This window comes from Carex rostrata, chromosome 34, assembly GCF_964058835.1.
Source record: "Carex rostrata chromosome 34, lpCarRost1.2, whole genome shotgun sequence".
Lineage (NCBI taxonomy): Eukaryota > Viridiplantae > Streptophyta > Magnoliopsida > Poales > Cyperaceae > Carex > Carex rostrata.
This window is the reverse complement of record NC_135951.1, coordinates 2,235,575-2,255,107: the sequence shown is the minus strand read 5'-3', so window position 1 is coordinate 2,255,107 and position 19,533 is coordinate 2,235,575. Positions and strand designations below refer to the sequence as shown.

Sequence of the window (19,533 nt, the reverse complement as noted above, 5' to 3'; positions counted from 1 at the left end):
GCAAGAGACTCTCACGCTACTGCATGACCGACTTACGTATGGGGCCCACAGATATAATTCTCCGCCTTCTCTAGCTCTATTTCTAGACGGGCCCGTATTCTCTAAGGTAAAACAATATTTATGTTTAAATCTAGACCGTCCGATCAGAATCCAATTCATTTCGAGGTGAGATCCACAAATCAAACGGTTCAGATCTAAACTCAAAATTTCTGTTTCCTCAGGTAGTAGGAATTCATGCTGAATCTTTCTAAAGAAGTAATCGCAAAATAGGTCTCAGATAAAATTAGCACAGTGGAATCGAGAAAAAGGTTAAAAAAAAGGTGATTGAAAAGGAGTGCACCAATAATTGCACTAGTCTACTCTCTCTCTCTCTCTCTCTCTCTCTCTCTCTCAATTTCTTTGATCACAATTTCACAATTCCTTTCTTCTTCTTCTCGCAAATCACCTTCGTTCGCCGATCGACGAATTTTTGAATTGGTTTGTGTCAATTTTTGAATTGGTTGAAGATTAAAGCTTTAATCAGAGTTTCTTTTTGTTAATTTGATATTAAGTTTGCAACTTTGTTGATTTTTGTAGGAAAAGATGATAAATCTATTTAAAATTAAGGGTCAGAAGAGGGAGGAGGCAGCCAATGCAGCAGGAAGAACTGTGAAGAAACAGAGCCCTGGTGAATTGCGTCTCCAAAAAGGTTAAAATTTTGATAATTTTTTTGGGTTTTTGTGAAAAAAAAAGTTAATTGTTTTAAGATTGTTTGTTATTGAAAATTGGTGCAGATATTAGTGAGTTAAACCTACCAAATACACCTCCAAAAAGGTTTAAATTTTGATAAGTTTTTTGGGTTTTTTGTGAAAAAACAAAGAAACAAAAGTGTATTGTTTTAAGATTGTTTGTTTTTGAAAATTTGTGCAGATATTTGTGAGTTAAACTTTTCAAATACACCTCCATAAAGGTTTAAATTTTGATAAGTTTGTTGGGTTTTTGGGAAAAAAAAAAGTTTATTGTTTTAAGATTGTTTGTTATTGAAACTTGTGCAGATATTAGTTAGTTAAACCTACCTATTACACCTCCAAAAAGGTTTAAATTTTGATAGTTTTTTTGGGTTTTTTGTGAAAAAACAAACAGAAGTTTATTGTTTTAAGATTGTTTGTTATTGAAAATTGGTGCAGATATTAGTGAGTTAAACCTAGCAAATACACCTCCAAAAAGGTTTAAATTTTGGTAAGTTTTTTGGGTTTTTTGTGAAAAAAGCGACAAAAGTTTATTGTTTTAAGATTGTTTGTTATTGAAAATTGCTGCAGATATTAGTGAGTTAAACCTACCTAATAACCTCCAAAAAGGTTTAAAATTTTGATAAGTTTTTTGGATTTTTTTGTGAAAAAATAAAAGTTTATTGTTTTAAGATTGTTTGTTATTGAAAATTGGTGCAGATATTAGTGAGTTAAACCTACCTAATACAACTAAAATTACTTTCCCAAATGGGAAAGATGATTTGATGAGTTTTGAAATCAGCATCAAGCCTGATGAAGGTTATTACTTGTAAGTTATTAATTTCTTTTTTTCTTATCTTTTTTCTGCATTTTGTCAATTTTGAGTAACTATAATATTAACAAAATGAAAAATATATTGTGCCTAAAAATAAAACATCCTCTATCTTTAACTATTGAATTTTAGTTTATTCTATAATTCATTTCTTAGTTAATTTTTTTTTTTTTTAGAGGAGGTACTTTTATCTTTACTTTCCAGATCTCTCCTTCATACCCGCATGAACCACCGAAAGTGAAGTGCAAGACCAAGGTACTATGCTCTCTCTTCATAATTGTATTATGTATGTTCATTTGGGGCATCAAAATACCCCTCTAAAACAAAAAATGTCTCTTATGCCCCTTAAAACATGGAAATAATATCATTATTGCCTTCCTTTGTTAATGCTATGGAAGTGCTCCACTGATAAATTGGGAAATATACGGAAAAAAGGGATAATTTGAATTACTTGTAACAGTTATGGAGAGGGATTTTGATTCTTGATTCGTTGAAAAGAACATTCATTTCAATCAAAGAGAAATGATGATATATCTTTTAATACATTCATTCATTCTTGTAATTTAGTGTACATAGTTAAAATTTTGATATATCTTTTATTTGTTTAAACCCTTAATTGCATTCCAATCAAAGAGAAATGATGAAGATGGGAAACACTACATGCATGATTATTTCATTTTTGGCATTTTTGAGTGTTTTACATGAACTGCAGCAAAATTATTGTATTTAATGTTGATTTTTCTGATAACAGCTATACCATCCAAATATAGATCTGGAAGGAAATGTTTGTCTAAACATATTGCGTGAAGATTGGAAACCCGTGCTTAATATAAACACTGTTATTTATGGCTTGAACCTCCTTTTCTCGGTATTTTTCTCATTTCCTTTCTCCTTGGGAATTTTATAAATATGTTGACTGTATGTCAAAGCCTTTTACCAGTTGATACTACCATGTACCAGTCACCTCATGAATTCTCTATTTTCTTGTTTTCTATTGTGACATGTCTAGCTATTGAAATTTACCAAAAATGCTGGCATCAAATATTGAAATTATTATACCAATATAAGTATATAATATTTCTTTTTATGTTCACTGTAGCAACCAAATGATGAAGATCCATTAAATCATGAGGCAGCAGCAGTACTCCGAGACAACCCTAGATTGTTTGAGACCAATGTTAAGCGGGCCATGAGCGGAGGCTATGTGGGCCAGGTCCACTTCCCTCGGTGCATGTAATAAATGCACGCATACTTCTTGTTTTCTCCATCAGAGGAAGAAAAAAGAAAAATCATGCTGTATCACTGAAATGTGGGTCCCCCCAATTTGTGGCCCTTTGTTTTTTACGGAAAACGGTATGGAAATAATCGCTCTCTCTGTGTCGGGTCTCTCTGTGTCAGATGTTGAATGGGGAATTAAATTATGGAATTAATAACTTTGGTGTAAAATTGGAGATGGATAACAAAGTGTAGCATGATCTATTAATTTGGTGTTATCTTATATGATTGCATTTATTTTTTTGGGTATTTTATCAATTTTTCGTTCAAATTGGTTCTTTTTGTTTTTAAAATAATTAGCAACCCTCTGTGCAGATCATTTCAAATTATTGTTTATGGAGTTCATTTATCATGTCATTTGTTATGCTACTAATACATGTATTTGTAATGTTTCAAATTGGTCCTCTTTGTTTTTTTTTAAAAATAATTAGCAACCCTCTGTACAGATCATATAAAATGTTTATGGAGTTTATTTATCATGTCGTTTGCTATGCTACTAATGCATATACTTGTAATGTTAGTGTTACCAGCTGCGCAAAATGCAATGTTGCAAATGCCACACAAGAACAAACGGAGAACTTATGTTCCTTCTTTTCTTCTTTTTTGACCAAATAGAGAACTGATTCTAGATAGGCAATGATAAAGTCAAATGAATTATTGGAATTTCATCATTTGCCTCCACCCAAATACTAAGATTCGAGAATATTTGGTCTAAATATCTTAGCGAATCTAGTTAATATTTCAAAATTTAGCCAAAGTCAAAAGAAATGATGCAATGATGACACTAGTCTAAATTTATATCAAATGACAATCAACCAGCACATATTTTTGTTCACTATATAATAGGATGAAGCATCCTCTCTCACTCAAAAACATACAAAAGCTATAATATCTAGAGAGGAAGAGAGATGGAGAACATAGAAACCATGAGAGGAGAAATTGTACTGAACATGAGTGCAGAGAAGGCATGGGAGGTTTTGACAAACAATGACAAGTTATCAAAGGTTGATCCACAGATGCTCTCCAGTGCTGAGTATATCGAAGGAGACGGTAGTCCCGGTACCTTGAGGCTCTTCAAGCTTGGACCCGGTACCAAAATTCATCTATATATTATTAAATATGCATAGCGTGTACCGATATGTACTATGACTTTATATCTCCGTTTTCAAAGTCTAAACAGTCGATCTGAACCTCTCAACATAGTCTCTATATGAAAGTGTACTTGGAGGCCAAATTTTATAATTTTCATAATTATTTTACTATTTTTTTAGATAGATAGAAAATCACTTGATTGAGAAATTCTGGACCATTCGAAATTGGTGATTTTATACCTGTCTAAAAAAAAAGTTAAAAAATTCTAAAAAAAATGTAACACTTAGTCATTTTCATATAGAAATCATGTCGAATGGTTCTTATTGACCTTTAAACTTCGAAAATAAAGATATGAAGCGATAGTACGGACCAATCTACACCATGCATAGTATCATAGCCTCACTCATGAAAATTATATTAAGCAAAAAATGTTGGTAACAAAAAAGGCACAAGATTATAGGATGCACTAGATTTTGTACAGAAAATCAAAAGGTATAGTTTGTTATTTGTGCAAACAAAACATTTCTTGTTTGTTATATGTATTAATAAGAACATAAGTAGTAGTATTAATAATATTATCATGCTTGTGTAATTACAAGTACAAAAAAAAAAAAGTTACCGTTGCACATGATTTTATGTAGCACTGCACGACTTAGTAAAAGAATCGATACAAAAATAATATATTTGTTGTTTTCTGTTATGTAAAGAAAAAAAAAACTATTTTATTGTTTTTTTATCATGTTTTATCTAATACTTGATTATCTAATTGATTTGAACATGATTAGCTATTTAAATCTGATGAAAATCCTGCATCTGCCTCTATTTGTTCGATGTGTTGTTTTGCTTGAAATTAGAAGTACAGGAAAAAAAATTCACATTGCACATGATTTTATGTAGCACTGCATGACTTTGTAAAAGAGTCGATACAGAAAATAGAGAAGGTGGAACCCGGGCGTTGTTTGTCATATCAGGTGGTTGACGGGCAACTTCACAAATTGTACGATCCATACCGTGTCACCTTCACCTTCATACCAGTTTTCGGGAAGGAAACAGAGCAGTGCACAGTAGAGTGGAAGGCCGAATTCACGCCGCTTTCACCAGAAATACCGCCGCCCGCAAAGGCAAAGGATGCTGCCCTTAATTTCCTCAAGTCCTTTGAGAAATGTGAGCTAGTTTGCAACTAGATGTATACACAATGTTTCTATGAAGATAAACTAGTGCAATTATCTACAAACTAATTAGGTTAATTAGAAGAAATAAACAACATAAATTTTTGGGTTTATATTATGTGAAATTAATGCTTCTGAGCCCAAGAAATATGTTGTGAGTGCTTTCATGGTATGTGGCTTTAAAGTTATCTTGTATAAATATGTTCTATAATTAAAAAAGGTCACAAGAAGATGAATTTAGACTTTTGGTGTAATCCTAACATAATTTTTTATTTATAGAAATTAATATAAATAATATAGGGTATTCAAATGATAAGATTATGATGCATAAACAGAACTGTAAAAGAAAATTCAGCTCCAAACAATGGATCTAAATCTTTTTTTTTCTTCTCCAATCTTTGAATTATTAGGATTCTATGTGGCCAGGTCAATTAACATCCGTGGTGTTTGATGAATATAATGGATCCCAATAAAAAATTTGACTCCATAAAATGGAGCTGAATTTGTTTTTTACGATTCCATCTATGGCTCTCATTCTAATACCATATACTATTTTATATTAATAAAATAAAAATTTCTGTAATCGTCAATAAACTGGAATATTGAAAGTAATTGATTAAGAAATAAATCGGGTATTAAGGACAGTCTGGACCAAATTCATAATATATAAAAGTTTAGTCGGTTCGATTATTTCGGTTTTGAAAATTTCCAAACTGAACCAAAATTATAATTCGGTTTTAAAATACAAACTAAACCGAACCATTAAATCAAAAAAACTGAATCGTTTAGTCCAAACTAATTTAGTTCGGTTCAAAACTGACTAAACCGGACCCAATGAACACTCCTGTAAATGACTGATGGGCTACTACCACAACAAGTTAAATTTTGGAAGCAGTGCAACAAATGTTAAAAAAAAAAAAAAATAACAATCATAGTTAAAACCAATTCAAAAGAGGACATAATGTACACTAAATTAATGTAATTTAGACAGTGATGTGATTTTTTTTTTTCATTTTTGCTGACAAAAGTCAATTAAAACTGACAGGTATAGAATTGACAACTACTACCACAGCAAGTTGAATTGTGGAAGCTGAGTAACAGGTGTTAAAAAAACAATCATCAATCATAGTTTAAACCAAGTCAAAACAGTGTAATTTAGACAGTGAAGAAATGATATATTCTTTTTTATTTTTGCTTAAAAAGGACAATTCTTAATCCATATAAACCAATGTTTGAATGGGACAAAACCTTTTTTTTTCACACTAGAGTATGGCAAACTGTACTTGATTGTAGTCTTGAATTTAAACTGACAGGTATGAAATTTAAATTCAATTCACTAGTCATTGGCTGGAAAAGTATAACATGCCATCAAGAAATTGCTTTCAATTGAAAAGTAAATGACAAAGAAATAAGGTATACTGCTGTAATGTTTTAATTTACTGAATTTCATACTTGGCTGTAAAATATAATCACTGAATTTTCCATTTTGTCACACCTCTAATTCTACAAACACATAAAAATAAAACCAATATAAATAATACATATGACATTACCACAATTTGCATTTTAGAGATCATCAATGCAAAGAAAAGTTTTCCCAGGATATATAAAGGAGAGTGAGGCTATGGTACTATGCATAGCGCACATTGCTCCGTACTATGGATCCATATTTCTATTTTTAAAGTTCAAACAGCTGATCCGAATCACTCAACATAATCTCCATATAAAAATGTACTTGCATACCAAAATTTACATTTTTCAGAATTTTTTACTATTATTAAGATAGATAGAAAATCATTTGATATAAAGATCCTAGACTATCCGAAAGTAGTGAATTTCTATCTATCTTAAAAAGAAGTAAAAAAATTCTGAAAAATGTAAAATTCGGTCTCAAATGTATTTTCACTCGAAGATCATGTTCAACGGTTTGTATTGACTATTTATACTTCAAATAAGAACTAATTGAATGCGACATTTACGTAATACCTTTTGTCAGATACAATGCAATGTCACTACTTTTAAAGAGAAGAATTGTAACAATAACACCCAGGAAAAAAGGTTGCACACAATTTCTTTAACATTTCCATTCTAATATCTCGGTTTCATAAATATAAAATCAAGTTATGAATCAGCCAAAACATATTTATTATTGTTTTGGATTTTGGAGTGAAAACCTAGGATCCTTTGAGACAATGCGCTTCCAGTACCAATGCTTCTCGAATAGTTGAGATATCTCCTCTATCGGTACTTGCTTCGTCTCAGGTAGAAGCAGGTATATAAAGATTGACATTATAACAATCAGCCCCGCAAAAAGTATAAAAACACCATACCTGTTTCAGAACCATTGTTTTTTGTCAGCTTAACTGGTATGCATAAAATTTCTGTAACAACCAAAAAGCAAAAGGATACCCATACCTAAGTGCTCTCACTGGAACATACAAAAAATGAGTGGTACCAACTACTACATAAAGAAAACATAAATTCAATTTAAAATCATGGTATCATACCAGTATTTGCTATTTCTGTCATTACTGTATAGGCAATTTAACAGTTTGAGCACTTTTCTTGTCATCTCAAACAATACTGGTACAGCACTTCAAAATTATTTCACCAGGTGAAATAATGACCGATACATACCTCAAGTGGCAAAGTGCAGCTAAGAAGCATTGAGCAATGGCAGCAGTGAAAAAGAGGTTGACGCTCACAACAACACTTTGACCAGCAGATCGTGCTTCAAGCGGGAACAATTCGCTCGGTACAAGCCAGCCAAGCGGGCCCCACGCCCAGCCATAGGCCACCACAAAAAGACATATGGCAATTACTAAAAGAACAGCTACTCCTTTAGATAGAGTCTGTCCGGTACCGAATTTTAGAGCTAGTGTTATAGCCACCACTACCTACAAAATAAATACAAACAAAAAGTTATTGAAATTGTGATTCCTTGCAAAAGCAGAGGCCAAGCTGCAAAATTCCAGGGAAATATGCAGTATGGACCCTAAATATAAGGTTATAACTACTCTAATCCTTACCATAGAACCAATCATTTGAATTCCGGCTTCCATGAACAAAAATCGCCTCCCAAGCCGGTCAACAACTGACATGGAGACAAGTGCACCAACAACAAGCATCGAACCGGTTATAATAGATGAGTATAGTGCTGCACCGGATCCGAAACCCAAACTTTGAAATATAACTGGTGAGTAGAACAATATGGAATTCATTCCTGATAATTGTTGAAATGCCGGTATGCCAAGCGCACCAATCACAAGCTGCGGCCTGTTGCGTGGGGCCAAGAGATTTCTGACAAAAAAAAATTAGGAACTGTTAATTTCATATATCTTTTACAATTTCATATGAAATGAACAACTAAGAATACCTGAAAGGGTTTTTAACTGCTCGGGCCAACTCACTAGCTTCCTTCAAATCTTCAAACTCAGCATCAACCTTGTGGGTCCCACGCACCTTCTCTAAAATTATCCGTGCCTCCTCGAGCCTCCCTTGCTCAACAAGGCTGTTAGGTGTCTCCGGCAAAAACAACCCACCAACGAAAATCATAGTTGCCGGTACCATGGCGAGGCCGAGAGAAAGGCGCCACCCCCACGGATGAATTTTGTTGGTGAAATAATTAATTATGTCAGCTACAAGAATGCCGAGACATGTGGTGAGTTGGAAAAGCTGATTTACTGCCCCTCGGATTTTGTAAGGAGCAATCTCTGACAGGTACAATGGCACTGCCTGTTGATATGAAATGATATATTTTGTTAGTGGAATGTTTACTTCAGAATTGAGTGTTTGTTCCAAATGAAATCAAAGTATTTTAGCTTCTGTTTTGTGTACTCTGTACCAGTAATCTTTTTATGGGGTATTTCATGTATACCACTCAAAAACCTTGAAATTATGTATTTCCCCCTCTAAAATTCATCATATCATATTTACCCCCTTTAAATTTAAACAACTCACAAATTTACCCAATTTATTGTCTTTTCTATTAAAATTCATTTGAAAATTTACAGGGGTAAATATGATAGTATGAATTTTAGAGGAACATAATTTTGAGGTTTTTAGGGGGCATACATGAAATTTCACCTCATTTTTATTATTCATTTTCTTATGTTTTTCCTGTGTAAAAATATGTGTGTTTTTTTAGCTGTTCAACAAATGATTGATTTGTTGAACACCTACATGTCTACTTGACCAAATGAAATTATGAGGTATTCAATTTTGACTAGTGATAAGTACCAGAATCTGCTAGTACTGGTATATACCAGTACAAAACCTCACAATTCATCTGGTATCGGTACATGCCAGTACCAGAATCTACTAGTACTGGTACCTACTGGTACAAAACCTCACAATTCATTTGGTATTCTGGTACCAGAATCTGCTAGTACTGGTACATACCGGTACAAAGCAGTAATTTTTAATTACCTGATTACCGAAACCGATGCCAACACCTAGAAAAATGCGACCAATAATAAGCATTGCTAAATTAATTGCACCGGCATTAACAGCACCACCTAGAAAGAAACTGACAGAACCAACCATGATACTAATCCTGCGACCGTAATTGCGTGTAACTAGAGATGCTCCAAAGGTGGAGACGAGACCCGCAAAGTAGAGTGAGGAGGTGAAGAGAGTCAACACTTGGTTGTCATATTTGCAATAGTCAGTTTCATGCAAGTGCTCTTGCTTTCTAACGTACACTTTCGGGAAAAATTTCTTCAGAAAATCATCCATTGATGTAACACCACCTATAATTTTAAAAAATTAGAGAAGATGCATTCATCAAAATCTTATACATATTTTGTTGCTGTCATTACATGTTAGCATTTTTCTTACTAATTAATCATTTTTTAATGAATGCATCTACTACTGTTATTTTTTAAAGATACAGTGTAAGAAAGATTTTTTATAGGTAGTGTTCACCAATGATGATTGATGAACCTAACTATACACTTTAATTTAATGATTACTTTGGAAATGATTAAATTCCCATTTCAAATTGACCTTTAGAGAAAAATTTGTAAGGGTCCCTCGAAATATTGATTCCCTCCTATAGCACTTCTAAGCAATGAGAAAATATATCATAAATTAAATGTTTTGAGTACTTATTTCATATAAAATTGCTCAATTTTTTTAAGTTTATAGAAAAATAAAGAAAATAATGGAAGAGCTATTATGGTGAATATCATGTGTTATCAAGTTAAAAGAAAGATATTTGTAGGTTTTCAGGGTCGTATATGCAAAAATTTCCCCAACTTTTTGGAACTAAAGTTCAGAGTACGGAAAGATGCACAGCCCCAATACTTTCCAATAAATTATTTGCATTTGCTTTTCAAAAGTAATGTTTAAGAATTAAACAAAATTTGAATTTTAAATAAACAACTGAGACATTATATAGAGTTCATACTTCATACTAATATATATACTGCAAATAAAAAAAATAATGTAACCCACAAAAATTCAACATGGTAAAAGAACAGTAGGTCATAACCAATTAAAAAGGGAAAATTAAGAAGAAAATAAAAAAAGATGAAATAATAAAATTTGAAAGAAAAAGAGAAGAGAAGAGAAGAAAAGAAGTTAACTGGAGACACCAAGGTCATAACCAAAGAGAGAACCACCAAGAGAACCAACAACACATGCTAAGATGAAATATCCTGTTATTCTTCCTTCATACAACTGTGCTCTTTTGCTCACCTCACCTCCTCCACCAAATCCACCACCCATTTCTTTTACTTCTTTTTCTCTTAGAGAGACAATGAGAGAGAGACACTAGAGAAGAAGAAAGCAACAAAGGAAGCCTTTTGTACCAAAATGGAGGAGAGAGAGACTGAGAAATGGTCAGATATCTATAATTTTTTAATTAAATTTCATTGGGTAGGCTCCAGACAAATCTGAACCGTCTATTTAGAATCAGACAGTCCAGATTAATATAATGCATCTCTCTATGACTGTGTACAGTACATTTGACGGTGATTAAGGAGGATTGGTTTTGTATTATATATATATATATTTGGTTGGATTGGAGATAAGCATTGACTTGAAGAGTAAACAGAGGTGGACATATGTTTGTTTTTTTCTTTGCTTATTAGTTATTACTAATAACTTATTAGTAAGAGAGAGAGAGAGTGAGAGTGAGAGCGGTAACGGTTGTCAAAATACAAACAAGGAAAATTTTATACATACCCTTTAATAATTTTGAAATCATGTATTTTCTCCTTTAAAATTTATAATACAACAATTTATCTTTCTAAATTTCAAAACTCATAAATTTATACAATATTATATTTTATATTAAAATGTTCATTTTAAATTTATATAGTTTTTATTTTACCTTATATTAAAAAATAAAAAATAATGTATCATGTGTAAAAGAAATGTTTAGTTTTTTAATTTGTCAGTTTGTGAGAATAAATTATTTATTTTTCTTACTTGTGATGCATAAAGAACGTCACAATAAACAAAACAATAAAATATATAAGTTCTTAAAGTTAGAAGAATAAATATAATGTGAGTGATGCTTCTATGGACATAAGGATCTATTTGTAAAATGAACACTCTTTTTATTTTAAAAGTTCAAACAGTCGATCCGAACCGTTCATCTTGTTCTCCATATTAATATGTGCTTGAAGACCAAATTTTACATTTTTTTTGAATTTTTTTACTATTTATTAAGATGGGTACAAAAAATATCAAATTCAAACCATTGAATTTTGTACCTATCATAATAAATAGTAAAAAAAATTAGAAAAATGTAAAATTTGATCTCCAAGCACATATTAATATGGAGAACAAGATGAACGGTTCGGATCGACTGTTTGAACTTTTAAAATAAAAATATGTTCATTTTACAAATAGGTCCTTATGTCCATAGAAGCCTTTGCCATATAATGTTATGTATTTTTGAAGACAAAGTACGTAATTTCAGGATTTTGAAGGACATATATGAAGTTTACCCAAAAGAGATTGTATCATAGAAACAGAGAGAGAACAGGAGACATGAGCTGTCAGTGAAGAGGTTTATCTGCTTTTGGTTACATGCTCTTACTTGGCCATGTTCTTTCTATTGTAAATAATTAGTAAAAAAATCAAATGTGAGTTAATACCATGCAACAAAATTATTACTTGTTAAAGTACAACATGGTACCAACAAAAGTATCCGACCAGCATCTACCAACAATTAATTATATTTAAAATAATTAAACATAATGATACTAATTAGGACAAAATAAAAGAAATGTAGAAATATAAGTATGAACTGACAAAAATAAAATGTAAAAGAGATTTGATCTATCTTTTATTTTAAGGATTCAAATGTTTTTATTTTTTTGTCTCTCCTTTTTAATTTTCTAATAACAAAAATTCTAAAATTTATATGTCAAAATAAAACTGTTATATATATGTAATATATATTATGTTCGCTACATGTACAAAAAAATATAACTTTTTTATATTTTGATTTTATCTGAATCAATAAGTAGAACAATCAACGTCCAAAATTTATCTGCATTGGTTTATTTTTACAAGCTCTTGATATTAGTGAAAACAAAATCAAAATGTCATAACCTTTTACGTATATATACAGAGAGAATTTTAAGCTTTCCAACTTTTTGTTTGCTCTTGTTATATCTTAAGTGTTTAGTTTACCTAAATGATTAACTATTTAATTAATCTGCAGAAATTATTAGATAAATGTTAATTTAATTAATCAGTCACTAGTGGAAAATGGTACAATTAAGAGCCTTCATAATCTATTTTCATCAGAATACAAGGGATTGAAGGAGAATATCTAATTTTATTTGTCACAGTGACTCTTTTGACTTTGAAGTAATCTCATTTTGGGTATCTTGGACTAGTCTATGCCTAATTTTATGGGAAAATGACATATTGTACCTATATATTGTATGGATTAGTACAACTGAGATGAGAAATGTATAATTAGTATGAGACATCGACCTATTAATTAAGTTCTCCAAATTTATTATCAATATATATATGAGGAGGAATCCGATTACAACCTTTTTTGGTGACACCGAATTACACTCTCTATTTTCAAAGTTTTCAAAGTCCAAACAGTCGATCCAAATCGTTCAACTTGTTGGATATGTTAAAATGTGCTTGAAGATCAAATTTTTCATTTTTTGGAATTTTTTTACTATTTATTAAGTATTTAACAAAATCGCTATATTCAGACCGTTGAATTTTTGTACCAAATATATATATATATATAGAGAGATAGAGAGATAGAGTAACGCTACCTACCGTGCTTTGCAAATTAAAGTGAGTGTTTTAATTTGTGCTCATATATCTAGTTTTGAAGTTCAAATAACCGATCCAAACCATTAGATGTTTAATCTATATTAAAATGTGCTTAGAGACCAAATTTTATATTTTTTGGAATTTTTTTACTATTTATTAAGATGGTTTGAAAATCATTGTTTTTTAATGGTACAAAATTTTAATAAAAACAGTGATTTTCAAACCATCTTAATGGTGGCTTTTCATATGGAGATCATGTTGAACGGTTTGGATCGACTGTTTGAACTTTAAAAATATAAATATGAATCCATAGCATAGATCCACTTGACTACAAGAATGAGATGGTATCCGTGACCGATATTGTCTGTATACCCTGACAGATACTATCGTCGCTAATACAGTATACCCTCACAGATAGTCACTTTTTATTCTCGCACGGATACTCTCCCATTAATTGTATCCTCATCTCCATTTAGGATTCTTAAGATAGAATCGTAATTAAGTTTTTCACTTTTTGGTTTGTTTGCTCTTGTTATATATTAAGCGTTGAGTCATATCTTTATATCAATCTAATAATAAAATTGTTTCTCTCTATTTTCTCTATATTAACTATCAAATAACAAAAATAAAATTAAAACTTTACAATTTACCTCTGAGGTTGTTGTAAATTAAAGGACAATTGATAATTATCTACTAGGTTAATTCACACTCAATGTCTTTAATTTAATCTGCATAAAATTATTACATAAATGCTAATTTAATTAATCAGTCACTAGTGGAGAAAATGATACAATTAATTAAGAGCCTTCAGAGTCTATCTTCATCTGACTAAAAGGGATTGAAGGATATTATCAATTTTATTTTAGTTTATCACAATGACCCGTTTTCCTTGAATTATTCCACACTTTCTGAATCAGACTCATTTTGGGGGTATTTTTGACTAATCCATGCCTAATTTTATGGGAAAGTGACGCATTGTCTTATTATGAGAAAGTGACATATTGCTAAGTTTCTCCAATTTGTCCATCAAGATACATACTTGTGTTTTCTTTTGGGTTCAATTTTATATATATGAAATTTCTGAAACACTTTATACATTTAGAGAAATAAAAATAAATACAACGATGCACATGGAAAATTAGAAATTATTCTTTCGTATAAAGAATTTATGGAGGCATAACTAATATCTTCACCTTAAAATGATAAGTTCAAAAAATAATATAAAATGTCAAACAACCGTGATAAATCCACATATAGTCAGAAAGTATTTCTATGCTTTTCTCGAAAAGTATTATAAAATATACTTCATATTCAATAAATTATAAAATTATGTATCATTCTAAAAAATTTCCAGAATACCCTTATATTTTTATGCTTATCTTAGAAATTTTTTTAAAAATGTGTCTCACTATGTTGACTCCTCTCTTACTAGAATTTTGGCTTCACCTCTGTGAAGCAATAATAACTTAAATTATTATTTTGTAATCTATATTATATTTTTGTGAGCTAAGAGACTTGACTTGTCGAAATTCATCGCGATCTTCTATATATGATAATTTTTATTTGAATTCTTCCTCTATAACAGTGAATAATATCAAAATCAAACCATCTTCATTAATGGAACAACAAATAATACATGCACATTGGATTATACGCATCCAAGTGCACGTCTGGGGTACCCAAATCATTAATTTCTCTATTTCTAAAAAGATGCAAAAAAAAAAAAAATAATATCTTCACCCCATACTTAAATGGAGATGCTTCATTTGTTTACCAAGGAATCCCCAACTACTCATTGCTGCTTTGACTATTCAATTCCAATTTGGCCAAATTGTATATGAATTTTTGAACTGTCATTAAATCTGTCGTATCGTTAGTTAGATCTTATACAAACACACATACAAAAGATTGGTTTTATGAACATACAAAAGTTTTTTTTTTTTTTTTTTTTTCAAGGTAGTAGGTCAGGAGCGAATTTAGGTGTTAATTAGGAGTGGCTAAGCCATTTGTAAATTAAAAGTTAGCAATTTATCTTTTATATTCTATAAACTTCTCAGTCCCAACAATTTTAATTTTCTAGTTTTGTTTTTAATGAAATTTGGAGGTAAATGGATAAGAGAGAAGAAAAACAAAGGTGAATTAAAATCAAAATCTAAAAGAAAAGTTAGCAATCCTTTCACCTTCAAATCAGAGTGTAGATGAGGTGAAATTGCTATATATCTCCTTCACCCCTTTCACCTCCTCTATGTGAACTACAGCCTTAGAAGTTGAATAGAAGAATAATTGATGTGGCCTCTAATATGTGTTGTAGTAGATCCAAGACAAGTCGCTGTTTGATTTGAGAAATGTCAAGGTGTGAACTAAAGAACAAGTGAGTTTGAATTTTAGCGCACAAGTCAATGAGAAAATTACGTTGCACTTTGTTCTCATCTGGATATTGAATATTTTTCAAACAAATAAATACTATTTCCATCTTGAATTTCGTCGTTTATTTGACTTTTTCAATATAATAGAAGCTCCAAATCTAACGGCGTAGGTTGCTTTCGTTGACGCATACAATCTGATGTGACTCGTTCCTTAAATTTGGAAAATAAATAATATATAAAAATATTTATAGATTATAACAAAAACCGACCTTAGCTCAGTTGGTAGAGCGGAGGACTGTAGTGTTTAACAGATATCCTTAGGTCGCTGGTTCGAATCCGGCAGGTCGGAAAATCCTTTTCTTTTTTTGTAGAATCGTCAATACTTTTGAGAGCAATTAATTATAGTCTTGGTAAATTGACTTAATTAGTACAAGTATCACCTTTTGTCTTGCATAGAAATTAATTGAGAGGAATTAGCTTGATTGTTTAATATTACTAGTTTTCGGTTAGTCTGTGCATGGTTTTTGTTGGTTGTTGGAAACTGTATTTTGTTTGTTGCTGGTTCGATTTTTTTTTTTGAGTATTAGATACAGATATGATCTTGTGTAATTGGAATATTTGTAAGACTCTCTGTGCTTGATATTGGTATCTATTTTAGATACCATGTCAAGCATGTTGATTTTAATATGAAATCGGTAGATAGCTCCACTATTATTCAAAACAAGATATGTATATCATACATAATTTTAATTTGAAGATATTTGATACAGTAAAACTCATTGGTATATGAGCAATTAATTTTGAAGATAAATACAACGGTATATATGACACAATTAAACAAGAAATAGCTTAAACCATAACATTATTTTAAAAGTCAATCAAACATGAATAATTTAAACTGATCTAAGTCGGAATAACTAACTTAGATACAAACATGAGAACTTATAATGTTAGTTTATCAAATAGGGCATGGGTAGCCTTCAGGCGAGTCGGGAGGGGCCGTCACTGCATCCATGTACAATAACCGCATCCCGTAATCACCGATCACGACACTACTAACAGGGATGTAACATGTTCCATTGTTCCACATCTGCAATCATAGTTTTAATTTGTGTATTAACTTCCTTCTTTTTGCCAACTCTGTGTAACACAGATGGTTATGACATTACGTTTTTCTTACCAGAGAACATGGGTTCGATTCTTGTCTAAAGCAGAAAAGGGATGTGTGTAGTCTACAAACTATAATAATAAAAAATATTCCTTCCTCTGAAATTAAGAATCCAAATGCACATTGTAATTAATTAATATATAACTACATATTGATAGAGCAAAGTACCTTCATAGCCTGTGCAACAATTCTTCCATTCTGCGGGAATAGAGCTAGATGTTGTTCCTCTGCCTTTTCTGTTCAACACAACAATTTCAAAAAAAAGGATGAATAATTTTAAGAAAATATATAGGAGTGAAAGGTCGCTAGGAGAAAATTCGCTTTTTTCACGGGCGATTTCAAAAGCAAAAAAAAAAAAAACTTGCGACACAACAGTTATCCCCCTCTTCTCTCTTTTGGCAGAGTTTCTACTCTCATCTTGATTGGAGCATGATGGTGAGCAGATCCAGCTGTCAGAGCACAGCGACGATCAAACAAATAGAGGATCCGGTCATGTAGAGAATGTCACTCAAACAAATAGAGGATCCGGTCATGTAGAGAAGTGGGAATTAAGGTAATAGAATTATTAAGTATGTATATAAGTAAGATTAGAAGATTAAACTAGTTTTGAAAAATTTATGAAATAAAAGAGCAGACCTACGTTTGAGGGTCATTTGATTTATTGTAAATATATTTTTTATTAATAGAATTGTTAGTAAATATTTAAATTCACTAATATTAGAAAAAATTAAAAAAGAAATTACATATAACTATTTTGAAATACATTCGGACTAAATTATTGTATTTAATAAGGAGTTAGGCTAATATGACATTGGTGTTATTTCAAACTAAATAACACCACATCTTAAACCGTTAGATCTGCTTTAATATTCGTACAAAATAAAGTGCTTGAACAGTAAAAGCAGATATTACGAATATTAAAACAGATCTAACGGTTTAAGATGTGGTGTTATTTAGTTTGAAATAACACCAATGTCATATTAGCCTAACTTTATAATAAGGGTATAAAAAATTGCTTCTAGTACTATTCATTAACGATAAGAACCACCAGCTCGAAGCGTTAAATCAAGAAAAAAATGAATGCACATAAAAGATCATACTCTTTAGTGAAGCAATATCGTCATCAGAGGAGACGAGCATGGCAAAATTGAAGTCACCCGACGATTTTATGTAAATTAGCAAGGAATCTGAACTAGCCATCAGCGCAAGCAATTTTGAAATTGAGCAATTTGAACGAGAGAAGAAGGAGAATGAGCGAAAGATAAAAAGAGAGGGTTTTAAGTCAAGAGTGGTGCATAACAGTTGGTAGCTTCTAGCTTTCTACCAAACTTTCCCAAAAAAAAGGGGAAATTTCATATATATCCCTTAAAAGTTTCAATATTACATATTTATCCTAAAAAATTATAAAAACTCATATATTTATTCAATCTAACTTTATAATATATCAAATATCTCTAAAATTAAAATAATTAAATAATATTTTTTAAAATTGTTTTATTTTATAATATTAATTATTTTTTTTTATTTTCTTCCTCGTACTCAAATATTGTTTTGGCTCTCAAAAAAGCATCTATGTGGATAGTTGCTCGTACAACTTGAATGAATTAATTGAAGACTATTTTTTTTTTCAAATTAGGGTACGAGGAAAGAATTCACAATCATGTAGGAGTAAGATGTCGATGCCGTGTGATGCCATGCATTTGGCTGTATAATAGTTATGATGTGGTCTAATTTTTTGTTTTGATTATGGTAGCTTGCATTTTGTATGTTTAAAAATCTTATCAGATACTGCAATAGTGTTTTTTGAAACTTACTGTACCGACTTTTAAAAACTTGTTGGTACAATACAATATTGCAATGATTCTTTTGGAAAAGAACAATTTTTTTTGTTTTTGTCTAATGCTGATAATGTTTATGTTTCTGGAACATGCTGATTTTGGTACTGTACGGTACATCAATGCAGTACTCAAACTCATCAAAATTGGGACCGCATCAAATTTGATTAAGTACTCAAATTTCATCAATGCATGATGAAAGTTGATGAAAAAAGATGTCAGGTCCAATACATTGCTTGAATCACGTGAGTACCATAATGAATCGTGTCAGTACTGTACTCGTACTCAAATTCATCAAACGCATCAAGTTTGAGTACCAGTCACTGTTCAAATTTCCTCTACTTCATTGAATGGTACTGTACGGTTCAGTACTGGTACTGGTGCGGTTCAGTACTGGTACTGGTATGGTTTAATACTGCTTTCTAAAACACCGGCCTTAGAAGGAGAAATAGAAGAAGGGTAAATTGGGAATTATAAGACATCTGTTTGTTAATGCTATTTTTAAGTTGCCTAATGACTTGAAAAAGGAGGTAGGGATACGAATAAGGAAGGTTAACAGCTTCTACTGGCAGGCTACCAGAATCTGGTACAGATTTTTTTGTCTGGCACTATCTCACGTTTATTTCTCATCTGGCACCATTACTGTCACTTGAGAAGCATCAATTTATATTTTATTTTTCTTTTGCTGATTAGGAAAAATAAATTTTTAACCAAATTTAATTTAGTTAAATTTTTTGTTCAGTTTCACTTGATTGTAAATTAGAATTTGAGTTCAAGCTTGCATGGAAGTTAATATCTAATATGTTCCTTTTAGCTCATTATATCAA

At 31.2% G+C, this 19,533-nt stretch overlaps 3 protein-coding genes, 1 long non-coding RNA gene and 1 other non-coding gene across 5 annotated transcripts; 3 read left to right on the top strand and 2 right to left on the bottom strand.

The window, feature by feature from the left end:
- The first annotated feature begins 241 nt into the window (after window positions 1-241).
- Window positions 242-3,022, top strand: LOC144548920 (NEDD8-conjugating enzyme Ubc12-like). The gene is made up of 6 exons (XM_078297640.1): window positions 242-477; window positions 577-688; window positions 1,428-1,536; window positions 1,716-1,794; window positions 2,291-2,407; window positions 2,639-3,022. The coding sequence occupies exons 2-6, from the start codon at window positions 583-585 to the stop codon at window positions 2,774-2,776; spliced, it is 549 nt and encodes a 182-aa protein (XP_078153766.1). The 5' UTR covers window positions 242-477; window positions 577-582; the 3' UTR covers window positions 2,777-3,022.
- A 650-nt stretch (window positions 3,023-3,672) lies between these two features.
- Window positions 3,673-5,222, top strand: LOC144548957 (MLP-like protein 423). Its single transcript, XM_078297694.1, has 2 exons — window positions 3,673-3,903; window positions 4,804-5,222. The coding sequence occupies exons 1-2, from the start codon at window positions 3,723-3,725 to the stop codon at window positions 5,088-5,090; spliced, it is 468 nt and encodes a 155-aa protein (XP_078153820.1). The 5' UTR covers window positions 3,673-3,722; the 3' UTR covers window positions 5,091-5,222.
- A 1,812-nt stretch (window positions 5,223-7,034) lies between these two features.
- LOC144548949 (sugar transport protein 14-like) lies at window positions 7,035-10,851 on the bottom strand. The gene is made up of 6 exons (XM_078297685.1): window positions 10,664-10,851; window positions 9,504-9,826; window positions 8,452-8,810; window positions 8,105-8,375; window positions 7,713-7,972; window positions 7,035-7,405 (listed from the first exon to the last, which is right to left on the bottom strand). Exons 1-6 carry the CDS (start codon window positions 10,803-10,805, stop codon window positions 7,222-7,224), a joined length of 1,539 nt encoding a protein of 512 aa, XP_078153811.1. The 5' UTR covers window positions 10,806-10,851; the 3' UTR covers window positions 7,035-7,221.
- Window positions 10,852-15,967: 5,116 nt separating this feature from the next.
- Window positions 15,968-16,052, top strand: TRNAY-GUA (transfer RNA tyrosine (anticodon GUA)). Its single transcript is given in 2 exon segments — window positions 15,968-16,004; window positions 16,017-16,052. It is a non-coding gene; the product is annotated as a tRNA-Tyr (tRNA).
- Window positions 16,053-16,479: 427 nt separating this feature from the next.
- On the bottom strand, window positions 16,480-18,156 carry LOC144549203 (uncharacterized). Its single transcript, XR_013509623.1, has 3 exons — window positions 17,972-18,156; window positions 17,040-17,107; window positions 16,480-16,793 (listed from the first exon to the last, which is right to left on the bottom strand). It is a non-coding gene; the product is annotated as an uncharacterized LOC144549203 (long non-coding RNA).
- Between the last annotated feature and the right edge of the window lie 1,377 nt (window positions 18,157-19,533).

Bases quoted from the DNA above. Each gene is read 5' to 3' on its own strand.
- LOC144548920 (XM_078297640.1), top strand. From the start codon at position 583: ATGATAAATCTATTTAAAATTAAGGGTCAGAAGAGGGAGGAGGCAGCC. The intron at 1,537-1,715 runs GTAAGTTATTAA...TTTTTTTTTTAG, and splicing joins CCTGATGAAGGTTATTACTT to AGGAGGTACTTTTATCTTTA. The intron at 1,795-2,290 runs GTACTATGCTCT...TTCTGATAACAG, and splicing joins AAGTGAAGTGCAAGACCAAG to CTATACCATCCAAATATAGA.
- LOC144548957 (XM_078297694.1), top strand. From the start codon at position 3,723: ATGGAGAACATAGAAACCATGAGAGGAGAAATTGTACTGAACATGAGT. The intron at 3,904-4,803 runs GTACCAAAATTC...GATTTTATGTAG, and splicing joins GCTCTTCAAGCTTGGACCCG to CACTGCATGACTTTGTAAAA.
- LOC144548949 (XM_078297685.1), bottom strand. From the start codon at position 10,805: ATGGGTGGTGGATTTGGTGGAGGAGGTGAGGTGAGCAAAAGAGCACAG. The intron at 8,811-9,503 runs GTAATTAAAAAT...TCATATCAACAG, and splicing joins GCATCGGTTTCGGTAATCAG to GCAGTGCCATTGTACCTGTC. The intron at 7,973-8,104 runs GTAAGGATTAGA...TTTATTTTGTAG, and splicing joins TTCAAATGATTGGTTCTATG to GTAGTGGTGGCTATAACACT.